General features: G+C 43.2%; 1 protein-coding gene across 1 annotated transcript in view; it reads right to left on the bottom strand.

Annotated features, from left to right (window-relative positions):
* slc35f1 (solute carrier family 35 member F1) overlaps positions 1 to 18004 on the bottom strand; it is a 68508-nt gene that overhangs the window by 8203 nt on the left and 42301 nt on the right. Inside the window, exons 3-7 of the mRNA XM_036550621.1 lie at positions 17475 to 17602; positions 13452 to 13611; positions 11853 to 12009; positions 10866 to 10918; positions 6125 to 6279 (exon numbers count right to left, since the gene is read on the bottom strand). Of these exons, the coding sequence (XP_036406514.1) occupies positions 6125 to 6279; positions 10866 to 10918; positions 11853 to 12009; positions 13452 to 13611; positions 17475 to 17602 (653 nt within the window). The remainder of the gene's footprint in view (positions 1 to 6124; positions 6280 to 10865; positions 10919 to 11852; positions 12010 to 13451; positions 13612 to 17474; positions 17603 to 18004) is intronic.

The following is an 18004-nucleotide window of genomic DNA, read 5'->3' as shown; positions in this document are numbered from 1 at the left end:
GAGAACGGATGTGAAACATACCTACCGTGAGGTTAGTGTGAGTACTCCTTCATCTGGTTAATAAGCTAACTCAACCGCAGTTCAGAATACATGTACTGCCATTATCTTTTTTAGTATGAACCAGCATTAATATGGTCACAGTTACAGGTTTGGCAAAAAGAAATTAAAAGCCAGGCCAAAAACCATACAATCTGCAATATACAGATTTGAAACATCAAATGCATAAACAATGTGTGCTTACTTGTTGAATTGCAATAATCAAATGCTTGGATTTACGTCTGTGCTTGTCTAAGAGAATTAATTAAGGCCGCATGAGACCAGATGTTTGGTCAACCACGGCAGGTGGGTAAAATATTACTATCAACCCAGCATTTTGATTGTCACAGAACACATTGGTGGAAGCATTTTCACACAGCAGAACAACCAGGTGACTGTATACCTCGATGTACTTAAACTTATTTTTCACTGGACTTTTTTCTGTTAAGGCCAAGATTTCATTGACCCTTGGGGTCGACCGTGTCATTTTTTCTATGTTATAAGCCCATCATTTCACTGGCCCTCAGGCAGACAGCGTAGTTTTTTCTCTTTTTTCCCATTAAACCCGTCACTTCATGGGGCTAAGCTTTGTTCTCCAGAGAATGGGGACAACATATATATTTTGTAGGTATATCCTTTTTTAGTCACTTCTGAAAGCCTGTTGTCTTGACTAAAATAACAACCCCCCCATTCTATCCGTGCAAGGAAACATCTTGGCAATTTTTTATCATTACTGAAACCATTTATCAATCTGAGAGGCAGTTGGAGTCCTTTTTCAATCCTCAGTGATCCATTAAAATAGTCCCTTTCAAGTTTGTGTAAATATTAATGCAACTGCTGCGGTCAATAAAGCCTAAAGTCTTTCATACTCCTCCTGCAATGCAAACGCAATTAGCATCAGAGAGGAAAATTCAGGCTCCTTCCCTTCAAAGTATTAGAGAAAGCAGCCCTAATTATCGTATAATCCTCCTTCGTCATTTGCAGCATCAGGTCTGCAAAACGAAGGCCACACTGCTTGTGTGATGGCTGTCACTGCTGAGGGCGATAACGCTGGATGCCCAAGGCTACTTTTCATCTCTCATGCCGGTTACCGCCGAATGCTTATGATCCTGTGCTTTAATGACACTTCCTTTCACAGCCACAGTTTATTCAGACAACAGCACTGTGTAAAGACGAGAGTACTAAATATTAAAAGTAATAAAAAATTAAAACACTTCAACTTCAGTGTGGACACACACACACACACACACACACGAACAGGAAAGGGTTCAAAATGCAACTGATGTTCTTTCTGATGCTCCAGCTATTACAAATAAAATACAGAATGGTTTGTTTCTAGGGCAGAGGATCCATTTTTCAACTGCAACATCCGCTGTATCCTGTATTTTTCTACAAGTATTGGTCACACCTTATGTGGAATATTTTTTCTCTCTGGGAATATAAGAATCATGAGACACCCAACAGAAAGTGGCAAACAAGGCTCAGTTAGCATCTGTAATTGTGGACAGGAGCTACTGGCTTCATGTTAGGTGGCTGGCCTGGTCATCACATACACACGTTCTGTTTGAGGAAAATCCAATGTGCATGTGGCCAAGCATAAATGTGAGGGTGTGATTTTGTGCAAAGGTGCCAAGTGTGGGACAAAAACACTGTCTCTGCAGTGCTGTGGTGTTGAGGATCCACAAATAAACACTAACTATGATCTCCATCTGCACTGTCTTGCAGCCCACACAGTCACACCTCCGAGCAGTCCACTTGCACAAGGAAACGCGGACACCACTCTCCACCTGTTCTTACGCTGAAACAGATGGAACCCGCAACTCGTCACAGATTGTATCATTGTGCCAATTTGCCTGTGGCTCATTTCTGTTGGAATGTCTGTGTTCCCGGGGACTTGTTGCCCTATGATTATTCAGCACCAGCCTGCATGGCTCTGATGCCATGGATCTGCCATCTTCCTGTACAGGAGCTGATATGGCCACACCAATATCATCAGTGGTATTTTGGAATGCAGGAAGATGTCAGTCGATGGAGGTGCTGCAGTCAGCCATACCAAACATGGGCAGAGGCTGTGAAGTGAGGCTGTTCTCACCGTGTTGGGTTAGGAGTTGCAACCATTACATTACTAGAATTTAGCAGACACTCTTATCCAGAGCAAATCATGTAGGTTACAATTTTTACATGTTACCCATTTATACAGGATATTTACTGAGGTAATTCTGGGCTAAGTACCTTGCCCAAGGGTACAGCAGCAGTTCCCCAGCGGAGAATCGAACCGGCAACCTTTTGGTTATAAGCTCTGCTCCTTACCACTCTGCTACACTTCCATCATTTCAAATGTATTGTGACTTGTCAAAGGGATATTGTGGACTGGTCCATACCAAAGTGCCTGGTGTGACTAGGGACATTCCCGCACTCAGCATCGCAATGGCCCTCTATCTCCTACCAAAATGGCATGGTATTGGCCTCAATTGGTGAAGGTTTACCTCAACATTTCGTAGCCACAAATGTAGAAACACATGAAAAACACCAAGATCACCTGGTCATGAATGCTAGCACAGAGCAGAGGCCATGGAGGACACTCAGCATTATTATGTGTTCCAGGGAAACAGTTCTGAGTCATTTCAAAATGCTGGTGAATGCACACTGAAGAGCCATTTTGAGAGGTTCACCTTCAGATAAACACAAAAATCTAATAAAAACTGAAGAAGCGGCAGAGACACTATTCAAAGCACTACTAAATAAGAAGCTATTTTTGTGTTTTGCTTGTCAATTGGTTCTGTCAGTGTCTAGCCAGCAATAGCTCTGTCTGTCACAGCGACACAGCTAAAATCAATTCAGAGCAGATACCACATCCTTGGCTTCCTGCTACAGATCATTTTATCCTGCTCAGTGTAAGAAGAAAAACAAAAAGTCTCAATGGATCAGAAATCACAATCCCAGAATGAGGGCCATTTACATATATTCACATACAACATTAACTACATAGTTGAAAAAGAGGTGACTGGTATGTTAGTCTGTGTCAAGCAGGGTTGAATTCAGAGCACCTCTATGGTAGCCCTGAGAGGACAAATTGTCCAAGAAATGATCTGGTTCTGGACAGAGTGAGAGGCAGCAGGGCTAAAAATAAAAAACAAACGCACGTAGGCCTATTTTTTTTTGTCTTGTTGCTTTTGCCACCAATGGCCCTCAGTAACAAATGCAAATAGGTAGAGAAGAAACATAATCACATTAGAAATGCTTTGCGCATTCATTTCATGGCCAGACAGTAAATGATACTTTTTGAATTCAAATAGACATGGCTTATTTCTCCTGGCCCCGGCTGTGCTGTAATAATCTCCTGGCTTTATGTGAATAGGACAATGAAATTGTTTTCTCAACACATACTGGATTATAATGAATTATTCCTGTGGTCTATAATACTCTTATAAATCCGGGGAAAGAGAGCACAGTGACGGATCTGCTGGTACAATGTCAACAGAAGCCTGCGTAGTGAAATAAGGTCTGCCTGGTCGATTAAACGGCTGTGATGTGTTGTTCTACATACAATTACAGCGCCCCACACCGCAATGTATTTACTATCAGATGCTGAACGCAACAGTACTCTTGAATTATTCAGTTGTTGGAAATGTATCAGTTCTTCAGTTAACAATTATTAAAAGGACACCTCTCTGCTTGTAAGCACTTGACTTTCCAATCAAACAATTTACTATTAATGGGCTTTGAGTGGGTCTCTACAAGATGGCAAAAGCATGCTTGCGTCAACTGTTTTCTTCTCTGAGGGAAAAGGCCTTTCTGCCTCCACCGCGCTGCGCCGCAGACAGCAAAGCCTGCTCGTTTACCATCTTGTTGGCACGCCTGCGTTTGTGAAAAGTACCGCCGGCAGGGGGAAGGGGGGAACTGCACACCGGCCCGGCTAACAGCGTCTGCCCTTAGACGTGATCACGCGGATCGATCACATTGAGCGATGAACCCCCGGGAAACACAGAGGGCCTCATTAAAAAAGAACAGCAGGTGAACTGCCTCCAGGGCTGCCGAGGAGGGGGGGGGGGGGGGAGGGGGGTTACCTTGCAGGCTCACCTCTGCCTCACGCTCCTGCATGAAAAGGCCAAAGCGTGCCTCTCACAGGGCCCTGTGCTCAACAGCACTCCTGCCTTGAAAAAATCGGCCATATTACTGGTCACACTCTGCCAGTGCTACTGGCCAGCTTTTATTCAGGGCTCATAACCCAGAGGGTCAAACATAAACCGAAGCAAAGAATGTCCCCATGGAGTGGAGATTCCCATTCACCACAGTGCTGTTGGGGAACTCCACGCTCAGCTAAGAGATACAGAAAGGCAGCGTTCAAATGTGGCATGGTGCCACCCACTTTACACACCATCCTTGCAGCGTCTTACAAGCTGCAAGTCACTTGCAGTTGTAGCACAGTTTATTTTACAGAGTGGCAGTAACAGCACCCTGCCTAAAAGCTATCCACTCCGTGCACTGGAAAAACAGATCTACAAGCCAGTCAGCTGCTATCATAACTGATCCCAGACCAGCCCCTTACATACCGAGACATGGAGGGTGTGGAAGACAAAGGCAAGCTCAGATTCAGTAGGCTGTAAAGCACAGTGGCAGGATTAAATGCTCAAAGCCATCCTTTATAATCCTTAATTTTAATCTTCTTTTTTTCCTCCTTATAATATGAGGTACATGACTGAGCCAAAAAAAAATTTAAATGTTTTTTTGTTACTGTGAAGCATAAAAACCCTTGCTGTATTGTTCTGAGGGCCCCTTTAAGAGTGATAGCAGCGTTCAGGATTGAAAGCTCACTTTGAGGTGATGCACTTCTGGGGGAATTGAATTGTTACCGAAATCCCTGGACAAAATTGTTCAAGTGATGACATACCCTCAGTGCCCCCAATTCAGGTGTCTTTCCTTTGACTTTTTCACTTTGAGGATTTTGTGCACATAGATATACGGATTTGGGCACTTTGTAGGGTACTGAGAGGGAAAGGTACAAGAGATCCTTTAAGATGTGCATGAAAGCAAAACCAATCATTGAAGAAATACGAATGAACAAAAAGAGATGAAAAGATAGAAAGCACAACAGGATTAGTGACTAGGGAATCTATTTAACCTCCAGTGTTGATACTCTAAATTGTTTTGAGGTGTGAAGATGAAACATCTTGGTGACTCTCAGGGCACTGAAGCAGATGAGTGTGTATATGAGATTCTTAACTGGTACAATGGTCATTTTTAACATTAACTGGTACACTGAGGCAAATATGTCCATGATAAATCTCATTCAAATGTTAAATTTGGTCCAGAAATGGTTGCTGACATGACCCTCCACAAGGGTTTAAAAATGTAATCATGCTGATCTCTGTTCTGCTACACTCATAAAGAGTTCAAACTTTCTAGAGAGTTCCTACTTTAACAATGCAGGCCTTAACAATACAGAAAACAAGACAAAACAAGAGATTTATGAACCTGGCTGTGTTGAGCAACATTATGCCTTTCTAAGACCCACCTCTTCATGGTACTCCATTTATAACTGCTGTAAGAAATGATCAATAACACTTTTCAGCAAATGCTCACAATACCACGTAGCCCAGATTTGACAGGACAGGCAATTAGCTCAAACCTTAACTGTTGCTTCCACACCAGCCCCTTAATCCCTTCATTTTCATTTCATATGATCTGGTGTTCAAAGGGATTTTTTTTCTACAGATCACAGTAGATGGATTTAGAAAGACAAGTCAGGGGTGTGTGATCACCTGTGTAACTACAGCACTATTGAAATTAATCTGCTTAAACTGATAATTCAAACTAAATCTGACCTAAATATAATAAAGACGGACATTACTAAAGACACAGCCGAGACCCTAGCTATGTAAAAATTAGCCTGAGCCAATATCAGTTGACAGGGATTGGTTAAAAATGTGAACAGAGCATGAGATTTCCACAGCTGAGGGTCAGGAAGCAATACAAGCTAATGAGGCACACAGAGAAGAGAGAGAATGTCACACATCAAGCAGTGCGTTCTGGGATTCCACGGCAGGCAGAAGGCACAGAGTCCAGGAGGAGAGGGGGGCATGCTCACCTTGTACTGGAACAGGAACAGACCGCAGAAGAGGCTGTAGAGGTCAGCGGTCAGCAGGGAGAGGTTGACCGCGGTTGCGCTTGTTCTTTTGATGACCACTGGCATGAAGCTGTACAGGCCAAACATGCAGGCACTGAATCCGATGTACAGAAAGCCTGTGGGAGGGAAACAGGATGCTGGATATTAAAGCATGTATTCTCCCCTACACAGTTACACACGGGAATAAAAACCTTGCCATGGGGCAGCACAGTGAGGAGCATCAACAGGGCAGGAGACTGGAGCTTATTCATGCTCACTGCCTGTCTATTACCAGTGCAATGAGCTCTCTGGCCAATGTTCAGTCTACATCTCCAATGCTCTAAAAAAAGACAATGAAATTGTGAGGCAGAAGTGTTCATTTAAGATCAGTGTAAGCAAAAGCTTTTTGAATCTTTATTTAAAATCTTTATTTAGAATCTTTCTTTATTTAAATCATCCTTTCATTTTGACTTGCTGACATCCATGTTGTTTTTTTGGTAAGAACGTCATAAAACCCTACAGGATGCCTTGTAAGAGTAGTCCATAGGAGAGGAGGACTGACAAAATACTAACTACAGGGGTGTGAATAAGTGTGACCCTCATAATTTCTAGAATAAAATGTATTATTTGAGAACCACCTGTATATGAATATGTACACATGTATATAGGCAAGAATATGAATAAATTTGGAGAGCACTACATATGTGCTACATATGTGTTTGTCCTGGAAATAAATTAAGTTCCTATTTCTTAATGTCAATTAAATCTTAATTTTTGTATTAGTTTCATGCAAATTGCCAAATATGACATGTAATGACAGTGAAGTGGATTTCTGAGAAAGTCTCACAATAGCTGTGAGTGAAATGAGTTTCATGAATGCTGATGGGATCCTTAGGCCTCTCGAGGTGAAGGAGCCGCTGTATTAGTGTAAACACAATGTCGGCAAAAGGACAATCAGACATCTAGGAAAGAAGGTCGTTTCACAGGAATCCTCAGATAATCTCCCACGCAGTCTTGTAATTGGATTCACTGCCACTTACATAATAAAATTACCCTCTCGTTTATTTTCGGGGCTTTCGTTCTAAAATTCTTTTGGGAAGGGCTGGTCTTTTTATTTCTTCAGCTGACAGAGGGAGAGGAAAACAGAGAGATAGCAGTAATTTGCATTTCTTCCTGCAACAAAACGGTAAACAGTCCACACTTATCTACAAACGTCCCACTTTCAGAGATGGTTATAAACGCCCACCAATAACTGTTTTCGCTCATTGTTCCAAAACCAGTCACAATCCAAATGATTTCACATCTATAGCAGGTCCATACAAAATACGTCCTTGTGTGGGTTAGATTGTTCCTTTACAGAAATCAGGAGATGTGTTCCCTGCTGCTTAATATGGAAAATGACTGTCTTCTTGTCTCTATTGACCATCATTGATGGTTTGGATGTAATGAACCTAAATACGGCATGAAGTCAAATAATGAGTCTCCTGGCTGTCACCATATACAGATAACCAATAGTATTTCATTATCATCATGGTTTAGCGGCCAGCCTGATTTAATTTCTCTTCCCTTTATGCTTCATTTAACACCACAAATTTACTTTGATCATATCTGTCCTTAATAACCCATCTATTTTTTACTCCTCACAAACGCTCATCATCAGCTCACATTTAATATGAATTGTGCTAAATTCTTTGCATGTAATGCATTGAGCTGTTACATTTATTGGTATTTTCAAATACTTTGCATTATACATGTTGTTTGAATCAGCAATGTAATTATCTGATCAATTAATCAATGTTATTATCATTGATTTTTAATCACCATGCACAACAGGCCTGCCAAATGGCACACAAGGAAGATTAAGAAGACAAAGGAGAAGATAATTAAGAAGAAGAAGGTGAAGAAGACGATGAAGGAGAAACACATGCATGCTGGTAGAAGGTGTGAAAGCAAAGCCAGTCACATGACACAAACAAACAAGGCCCTAGAGAAGGAAAGGACTAATTATCCTAATGGTTTTTGACTAATTATCCTAATGGTTTTTGATTGCTCCAATAAATCCACTGTAAAGTTGACATCTTCTGCAAGTGCTACTGAATAGAATAATGAATAGAGTGTGTAGCCTTTTGCATTAGAATGTATTTCCCTGCAAACATACAGATTTCTACTGGCTGTTGTTTGTGTACTGTAGTTAAACATAAGGCCTCATGATTTAGTTAAATGACTTGTTTACTTGAGTCTGGCAACCAAACGCAGAGAGCTGTCAGCCGACACCTGATTCTAAACTGAGATAAAGTGTAGTGTGTACCTCTGAGCTAAGTTTTAACAGCACGGTCATAACGTCAGCCCAGATTACAGCACCATGAATATTCAACATTCAGTATATAAACAGAGAAGTTGAATGCACTTAAAAATAACTACAGCCCTAAAGAACACAGCCCAAGAGCTCCCTGAAATATAATCGATATACCTCACAATATATCTCAATGGAGATTTGATTCTGAATTAATTCATTAATTAATGCTCAGAATTAATTCTAATTAGCTTTAAGAAGTCAATAAGTGCTTGAAATTGCACCACTGGGAGAGTGTTTCGTTTGAGAAACCGAGCAAGTTACACCATTACCCTTTACAAGGCTGATATACAAATGATTGGTGCGTCCAACCATTCACTCTTTCAAACTTTAATTTTCTCCTAGGCACCTTTTGATGTAGGTTACCTCTCACGCATCCCGTCAGCCTGGTGTTTGACCTCTGTCTGCTAACAAACTGAACAATGGAGGTAGCACGACCCCAGAGGAAGGTTCGCCTTGACAATGAATAGGTGGTGCAATTGCACATTCAGACTTAAAAATCGTTGGAACATCTTGGAGGACCCTTGTCGACCTTCTCGTTTTACATGGCCGAGCCCTCATTATTTTTCTAGGGCAACACGGTCTTGGCCGAGGGACCTCCATCCCCCTGGCCAGCGGTGCATTCTTCGCCACGCTAGCGACAGCTGTCAACACACCCTGAAAAGCCACCGCAGACAAGCTAATGTCACCGTGACAAGCCAGCATCCCCGGGGACACGGCCCAAATGCTAACAGTAGACATGCCTGCATTCAAAACAAAGAAATGGGGGAACACTTAAGAGGATTATGTGGGAAGTCAGTTGGCATTTGAGGTACTCTGATGTGTATCAAGGCACAGATTCCCTTACTGTGAGTCACGGCTCAGTCAAATTTACGCTTTACAATAATCATGTCTGCACATGCTGATCTGACCCAGATTAAAATATGTTCATTGGAAATCACATTCTGTGAGTGCAATGATGAGGTGCTACATCTTGACAACGAGGCACAAGGCAACCATTGAGATTACAGTCTGGTAAATGAAAGCAAGGCTATCTCTGTGAGGGATTGGTAGCACTTAGTCTATTGTCACCATTGTTGTTGTTGTCACCATGTCACCACAGTTGTACAGACAAGGACTGGCTGTTTCTGAATGTACTAATGTTCATGGGGCCTTATTATATGCACTTTACATTATTACATTACAATACATTACATTACATACATGCATTTATGTACCTTTAGTCACTCTGGATAATAGAGTCTGCCTAAATGAACACATGCAAATGTGACGTGAAGAGGGACAGCAGCAGGTAACAGATAACAGGATGACAGCAGAAGGTGTGATTCTCAGTAATGCAAACCGCTCCGCCTCTTCCTCCCACAAGAGGCCAGCTTTCCGCTCATTCCTCCGGAACGCCGCCCTTGGGACCGGCACTGTTGACTCGCGACAGTAGACCGGAGCATCTGTCAGACCCGTCTTTTGAGTTTGGCCCAGGGCCTCTTTTGGAATTCATATGTCGCATAAGCAATGCAGCTTCTCAGAATCACAATCTGATCACTGCAGACTTTCCCACTGAGATACATGACTTATGGCTCCATGTATTTTGGCCTTGGTTACTCATGACTTATTCACAACTCTGAGAGGAGCGCTGACCAGCGGAAGCTCACAGGTATGACTCTGCCCCTTCATCCCTGGTGCTTCCCTGTTTTCCAGCAGAGAACTATCTTTATGGTTTGTCAGAAGAATGTGAACAATGTGTTTCTGCTGTCCCAGGGAAAATGGCTGGGGAGTTCCCATTACGTTTTTGCTGATTCCTCTAAGGGGCCAGGTGTGCATCCTCTGGGGCCAGGCTGTCTGACACCTCAGCCGGCTACTGACTGCACCGCCCCCATCTGTCTCAACCCCAGAGATGCTGCCCCTCTCCCTCCCTCCACTCCCTTGTTTAACCTTCTCTCCCTCTCCCCCTTCTCCCCCTTTCATACCCACTCCCTTTCTGCTCCTCTCTCTTTCTCTCCCTCTCCCCCTTTCACTCCCTCTCCCTTTCTCCCCCTCTGCTTCTCTCCCCCTATCTCTGTCTCCGTTTCTCTCCCCCTCTATTTCTCCTCCTCTCCCTTTTTCTCCCTCTCTCCCCACCTCTCCCCCTCTCCCTCCGTTTGGAGAGCTGCCCCCGTGATGCAGCTGGAGGACTAACTGATTGCGTGAGGAATATCTGACACAGTGGGAGGGAAGGGGGGGGGGAGGGGGGGTGGGCGCCTACAGAGGACGGGGCAATCAATTCCGTCTCAGTCAAGCAATGTTTAATCATTACTCTGTTTCCCGGTGCCCCGCTTTCCCATCGGCGCGCTTCTAAGCAGGCCGGTGTGGAAGCGTAAATCACCAGCACCTCACCTATCTGCCAGTCCCACGCCACCTTCAGCAGCTCCTTGTGTTCCATTATGGCTCTGGAACAGAGAATTAGAGGCACATCAGATACAAGCGAGTGTGAACCTCCGCAGTGAATGACACAACAGAGGGGGTTTCTCAGCAGCAACCTTTACCTTTTGACAACTCGCCGTTTACAACAGTGACAGACACAACACTTTGGCAAACGCAACCCACAATTCATCTGACACCCCGGTGCAACCCACAGGGACCGCATCCATTTCCATCATATGTAATCAGAGCAGACATTCACATAGAGAGCACAGCTGTTTAAGGACTGCAGGCCTTCCATTTAACATAAAGATGCAGTTCGAAAAGCGCTATATGGCAAAACAATGACAACAAAAAAACACTGGAGTGCTGCAGCGCTCATGTGTTACCAAGGTTACGATCTCATCTGCACTCAAGAGTCTAAACACAACACATACGAGGGAGGGACAGGTCTCCACACATTTCTAGTGAAGGAGGAGGAACGAGGGAGGGGGGAAAAAATGGAGGAGCAGATCATCTTACATAACGTTTCATCTCTGTTTAGCCTTTGTGTTATGAAATGGAACCACTGAAAAAGAACTAACACTGATGAAAAACTAAAGCCAGAATGGAAGGGTAGAGGGAGAGCAGTTGGGTTACTGGTCAGATGCTGGAGGGATTTAGGTGCAGTGTGCACCACAGTCCAAGCTGGTTAATGATACAATATGATGTTTGAGTGTTACATGGTGTTACTGTGGTTGCATTGCAGGTGACTGGCATTTGGCTGCTAGGAAAGAGAAGACAGCACTGCAACATTGAAGCTTGCTGATATCAGAATCTTAGAGGAGAGTGCATATGGTGAAGCAGGTGCACTTGGTTGGGATGTTGGAGAGAGGGGTGTGTGTGTGTGTATATATAGCCCTCACAGCAGCTCCGGCTGGCTGATGTTGATAGGATGATAGAGTGCGTTGGATGTGTACTCACAGCTGAATCCCGCTGAAGAATGAACCAAAGAGTCCCATCATGCCCAGGAACTCCACCCTGCTCAGGTTCTTGACGATGAACTCTTCACAGACGTTGGAGATGCCATAAAGCGTGGCTCCTGCCAGGACCAACAGGTCGCCCAGGAGCTTATGGTCCCCTGGGAAATGAAACCAAAACCCCTCACAATTATAGTCTGTGACAGAAATACAGAGGGAGCAACAGCATCTGGAAGAGCTCTCACTGTATGCAGTGTATGCAGTGATGTAATAGTGAGGGTTTTTGAACCCCCAATGAGTGAGTGGAGCCACCCTGTCCTGTCCATTACTGACTGTTATTCACTTTATTCTTCATAGCAAAACACAACAATTTGTTCAAGTCAGTGATTCTGTGATAGCACATGTCAGACTCCATCATTGTGGGTGTCATGAAGCCTCACTCTCGTTGCTAGCTGCATGTGTTGAGAAGCAGAACTGAATATTAAATTGTTTAAATTTAATAAAAAGCATATTAGCAGGTCTCCTCCACACTGCCAAAGCTTCAGAGAAAGCAAACACATTAACATGTGTTTTTCTTTGGCTTTGAAGAGCCTTTAGTGTAACACCAAGGCTTTTCTTGATTGCTTGTTTTAACAAACAATTGGTACTCCCTGCCACTGTATGTACCAGTTTAATATTTTTGTCTTTTGTGGAGAAAATACCCTTTATCTTCTGTGTGCCTCTTCTCTCTAGAACTCTTGCTGAAAAGACAATGTGGGATACGGGGAATCTAAAGCCCTGTTACCAGCAGAAAACTTACCAACTGGCAATACATCCATATCAGCAACCATCAGTAACCTGTACCAGCAACCTATGACAACACACTGTAACAGTGGCCTATATCATCATCCTATCTCAGCAACCTATATCAGCATATAAAATCAGCATAGATGTTTTCACAGGAGTACCCATATGTGGAGCTCAACCATATGACCCATGAGTGAAACTCATATAGAAAATGACTAAATTCCAATGACTAAGTTCCAACACTGGCAGTATCGGACAATGCAGCACAACAAGATTACAAAGAGAACATAAATATACAAAGTAAAACAAAAATGCACTGTAAGCTGACCAACCACTATTAACCACCATTACTGTAACTCCACTGCAGAAAATAATATGTTATAAAATAATGGGACCCTGCTATATTGTTCTCCTACATGCTCAATTACAGTTATTGTTACCAGTAAAAACAGTTATTTTAAATCAGTAAAATTCTGATGCACGGTTTCATTGCTCGACTACATAAAGACTCAAAACAACCCATTTTTATTATGCCTGCACTCCCCACCTAATATGCTGTCTGGAATCTATTTTTGATTCAGTATATACATAAAGAAATCAATATGTCTGTGTGTGGATCATAGCAGCCTTGTCAAGCAGACGGAATCAGACACCGCTGACAGGCAGCTGGACTGAAAGGTGAGATAAGTCTGAGTCTGAGAGGCGCAGGCGGGGGAAGGCAGCACTGAGGATGAGTGCATGTCCCAGAGGTGGGCTCAGTGGCGGTGCGGCGTCGGCGGTGTTGTTGGCGGTGTTGTTGGCGTCGGCGGCGGCTCACCCAGGCCCTGCTGCCGGCCCACCAGGACGTCGGCCCCCACCATGCAGCCCATGCCCAGCAGACACACCCCGACGCCCACGAAGTGCACCGCCTTGTACCTCACCAGCAGGAAGAACCAGGAGAGCAGCAGCACCACGGGGATGACGAAACAGTCCAGCAGCTGCAGAGCACAGGAGCAGGGGGATGAGCCACGCCCAGAACAGGGCGAGGTGGGGGGGCGGGTGGGTTTACTGTCGCTTGGAGACCCATCGGCTCTACATTTCCGCGACTCCTGGGCCTTTGGGAGCTCTTCGCGAGCCACTTGGGGGGGTAATGTTGCAGTATACAGTAAATGGGAATATGAATCAACACAAAGGAAAGCAGAACCTGCCAGTGTGGGGTCATTATAGTAAAAAAAAAAAAAAAAACGGAATGGGAAGGAAAATGGCAAAAGCATTAACATCAGTAACAAATATCTCCACAACAGAAAAGGGCAAGGGCCTTCACGAGGGACACAACTGTGACTGCGTGATGGCTCTAATGCTTTAATTGCAGAGGCCAGGCCTGTTGCTTTGATGGCACAGGGACACAGGGGATTTAAAACACACATGCTTCAATATGCACACACTCGCACACACACACACAAACACAAGAAAAACAACAAAAAGAACATGGGGACTGTTGTTGAGGAACAAAGGAGGAACACTTATTTTATATATTCTGCCTGTAGCTCAAAACACTCTTTTATTCATATTTGAACACTTGACAACCCCTCTAAAGTATTTTGAGTGTATATTCAGGTTTTGTTTGTGAAGGGCTTGCACCCCTACGAAGACTGGCATTTTTTTTTGTCTGTTCAGTGGTAATGCATTGAAGACGGTCTAAGTGCAGTAACAGCCGAGTGCCTATCAAACAAGGCTGTTAGGGAAAATGTGTCACATTTTTTAGGACACCACCTTTAGAAGTGAGCCTAAATGTAAGCAAACCCTTCTTTCCTGTAGTCCCACTGATTTACTCAATTTCAGACACAGACAGCTTTATTGTCCATTAATTTACCAGAAAATGCAAACTTGTCTTTGGTTTATGTGGCCTAATGTAACTACACATAGTAGTTCACTTACGTGACATTACAATAAATAACAATAACAATATACAAAAGATGATTCATTTCTGTTAAAACAGAATCACACATATTGAGACTCTCTTGCCCATGTTTGACACAGATGTACCAGACAGAATGAAAGTTTTTACATGTAAAGGGTCCCTTTAACACAGACCTAATTCACAAATTTAAGGGGCCAAAGTCTCTGCATGTTAATCACAATAAGGTGGACTGAGTGTGAGCAGGTAGCCTGGATGACTCGCCTGAACATAACCCTGGAGCTATGCCAGACGCCATGCGAACATTCATAACGGCTAATCACCTCATCTTAATGGGAAAATCTTTTATAGTACGGTTTATGTATAGCTCTTCAAGACTGGATATTAATATTGATGAGCCATAATCTATCCTTGTTATAGTTCGTATAAAAATGTTAAGAAATGTAGTTCATATTGTCCTTCTAAACCTGTGGAGAAAAAGGTAAAAGAAAGCCATTAAAATGCATACCTACTCCAGCACAGAATCTAACCACATAATTTAAGCGTTGGTGTTAATTTAAAAGTGGGTGTCTCAATTTAACTCCACACATAAAGACTGGCTCCAGTAAAAATCAAACATTTTGATCTGACACAGATACATCAAAATGTTTTATTTGGTAGCTTGGGTATATCCATATTAAATACTGTACATGGGTGACTATTCCGCTATTTTGGGAATATGTACAAAAATAAGCTCATATACATATACTCAAGGTGAGAAAAGACCATCCCTCAGGTGAGGGTACTGCTTCTTTTCAAATTGTACACAGTAATGAAAGACGGTTTTCAAGCTTTTCCCCTAGAGCTGACTACATGCCCACAGTAGCTGAGATTTGAACCACAAGATTTCTATTTTGCAGTCTTACATGTAGCATGTGCTTTATTGGCAATCTTTATCTGACTTTATTCAGAACATAGGTTTGAAGATTCGAAGCACATATCTTTATTAGAACATTACAAATATTTTGGTCCGCTAAGATATCATGTTGTCTACACTTTCTCTAAAATGCAGGTAGAATCTGTAAAATCCTCTTCAATGCAGGTTAAATCAGTACTGTTCTCTTGTGCGATGGGGGCTTCTACAAGGCCATGTAAATCAGAACTTGTCTATCAAAATAATGTCAAAGATTTTCTATATACTGACCAAACAGCCAGCTTGGCATACATCACATTAAAAATTCTGTCTCTGCCATTGTTGAAGCTATAAACATTCTAAATTGCTGACTTGTTATAAACATTCTTATAAGGACATGTTCTAAAACAGCACATTGACAGCTAATGACAACGCACAGAAATACTGAAATATCCTGTTACTGACTGCAACATCTTGGACAGCGAACGAAAGGAATACAAGAGCTGAATATCTGGTCACAATATAGAATCTGTGGTCACCATCACCATAGGTAATACCATTTTGCATTATCTTGCACAGGTAGCCTAACTTAGTCACAATGCAGACAGGTGCCTGATGTCAATAAATAGATTCTGACATTCTGTGAGGGCCAGTGAGGATGTGGAGCTGGTCAAAACCTCACAGCGCCTCACAGGTTTGCACTCTGTCAAACCGGAGTTATGAGAAAAACAAACAGAAAACAACACAGCGAAATTGGCTGGGATTATCTCTCATTCCCTGCTGAAGTACCTGTCATCGACTCCAGTTTTTGAAACAACAGCGGCGAAATCTCTGGTGACACCGAAGGAACAGGATCGCGTCTGACTGAGATAGACCTTGACATTCCATCTGCTTTCTGTCGAAATGAATGATGGCAGATGGGGGAGTTTACAGTGGTATCCCTGTGTGCAACTGTGCACGAAACACAATGCCCCTAGTGGCTGGTCTGGAGTAATGACAGTCTTCCCCTCATTGATCTCGCACACTGAGTGTGTCTCTATCAAAACAAAGGAGCATCAGTGCTACCCTGCTCCTTGTGCTCTATTCTCAGTATGGGAAAATACTGTTTATCAAAATACTCCACTTGAGGAGAATTCCGTCAGCTTGCTAGTATCTGTGCAGCATTCAATGCACCAGAGGCACTGTATAGCTCAGCTGTGAATATCACTATTTAACAGATATTTCGCTAGTGCAAAAAACAGCCTTCAAAATGTATTCAAGACTTCTTGCTTAATAAAGGTCATGTGACTACCCTGGTCTGCGCCTCAAAACGGGTCATTGTTCGGACAGTGTGTGGTTTATGCTCATCACAGTGCTCTGGCTGACACACACATCGCTGTGTGGTGGAAGTGAATGCTGGGACCACCCTGGTGTTCGTGCTGATATCCGCTCCGCTGCGGTCCAGCCCAGACACAACACTCGTGGTGATTCATCACTGGTGCCGAAATGCCACCGCAGCTCTCAACACCGCCTGTCTTCTCAAATCTCAGAGGCCAGAAGGTCTGTGGAATTGATTTCAGTTCCCTACCCTGCGCTCAGGGGGGTGTGTGTGCAGGGGGTGGTTTGAGAGGCAGCCGATTCGGGTGAGATTAGGAAAATGAAGAGAGGAAAATCAATTGCTCTCTCTCTCCGCGTGGCCCTCAGATAATCATTCACACTGCCTCCCGCAACCAAACAAATGCTTTCAGGAGAGTCCTGAATGAGGCCCCCTTTGAATAACGCACAGCCACCGACCGCGCGGGATCGACATGTCCTACACTCATAGGACACCTCTATGTGTCTGCTTTACTGAATTCTCCTGATGTTAAGAGAAAAAGGAGGGGACGACTCTGGACATTGATCGTGAAGTCCATCAATGATGACTACTGCAATACAGGCCAAACTTACACTGATGACTACATCTTACACCTCCATTGTCAAAGGCGTCATCACATTTCATTGGTAAGATCATACAAACACACACACACAGACACACAGACACAAGCACACAGGTATAAGGGCCACTGACTCACCTGCACACTGGTCAGTGTGGTGTACTGGTAAGCTTTGATTACCAGGTAGTTTGCTTCTATGTCTATCAAACCCAAAATCATGTACTTCCACCATCGTCTCTTCAGTATAGCCAGAAGATTCTCTTCTCCTGTCAGGGAGACAGAAAACACAAGAATCATAAGCATGTCCCACACATCTTTTCATCTGTTATTTTACACAGTCAGTCAAGGGTGGATTGGAGGCATGGTTGTTCAATAGAATATTTTAAGTTTCAGGCTGGGGCTTCTTCAATTTCCTAATAATCATTGCATTACAGTATGGAAAAATAATCCATCATTGCATTGATTTATTTGATTTATGCAAGAGGAGCACCATAAGAGAGACACAAACTCAGTAGTACAAATGAGCTTGGTAACCTGCTATCTAATTATATAGCAAATCTGCACATAGGATACTAACCTTCTTTAACAAAAACCTTTAATTTCATAAGGCTAATATTATCACTTTGGCTGAGTTTTATGATTGTTCATGCTCAGTAGAACACCAGCCA

This window comes from Megalops cyprinoides, chromosome 17 (assembly GCF_013368585.1).
Source record: "Megalops cyprinoides isolate fMegCyp1 chromosome 17, fMegCyp1.pri, whole genome shotgun sequence".
Taxonomy (NCBI): Eukaryota; Metazoa; Chordata; class Actinopteri; order Elopiformes; family Megalopidae; genus Megalops; species Megalops cyprinoides.
This window is presented reverse-complemented; position numbering and strand designations above follow the sequence as displayed.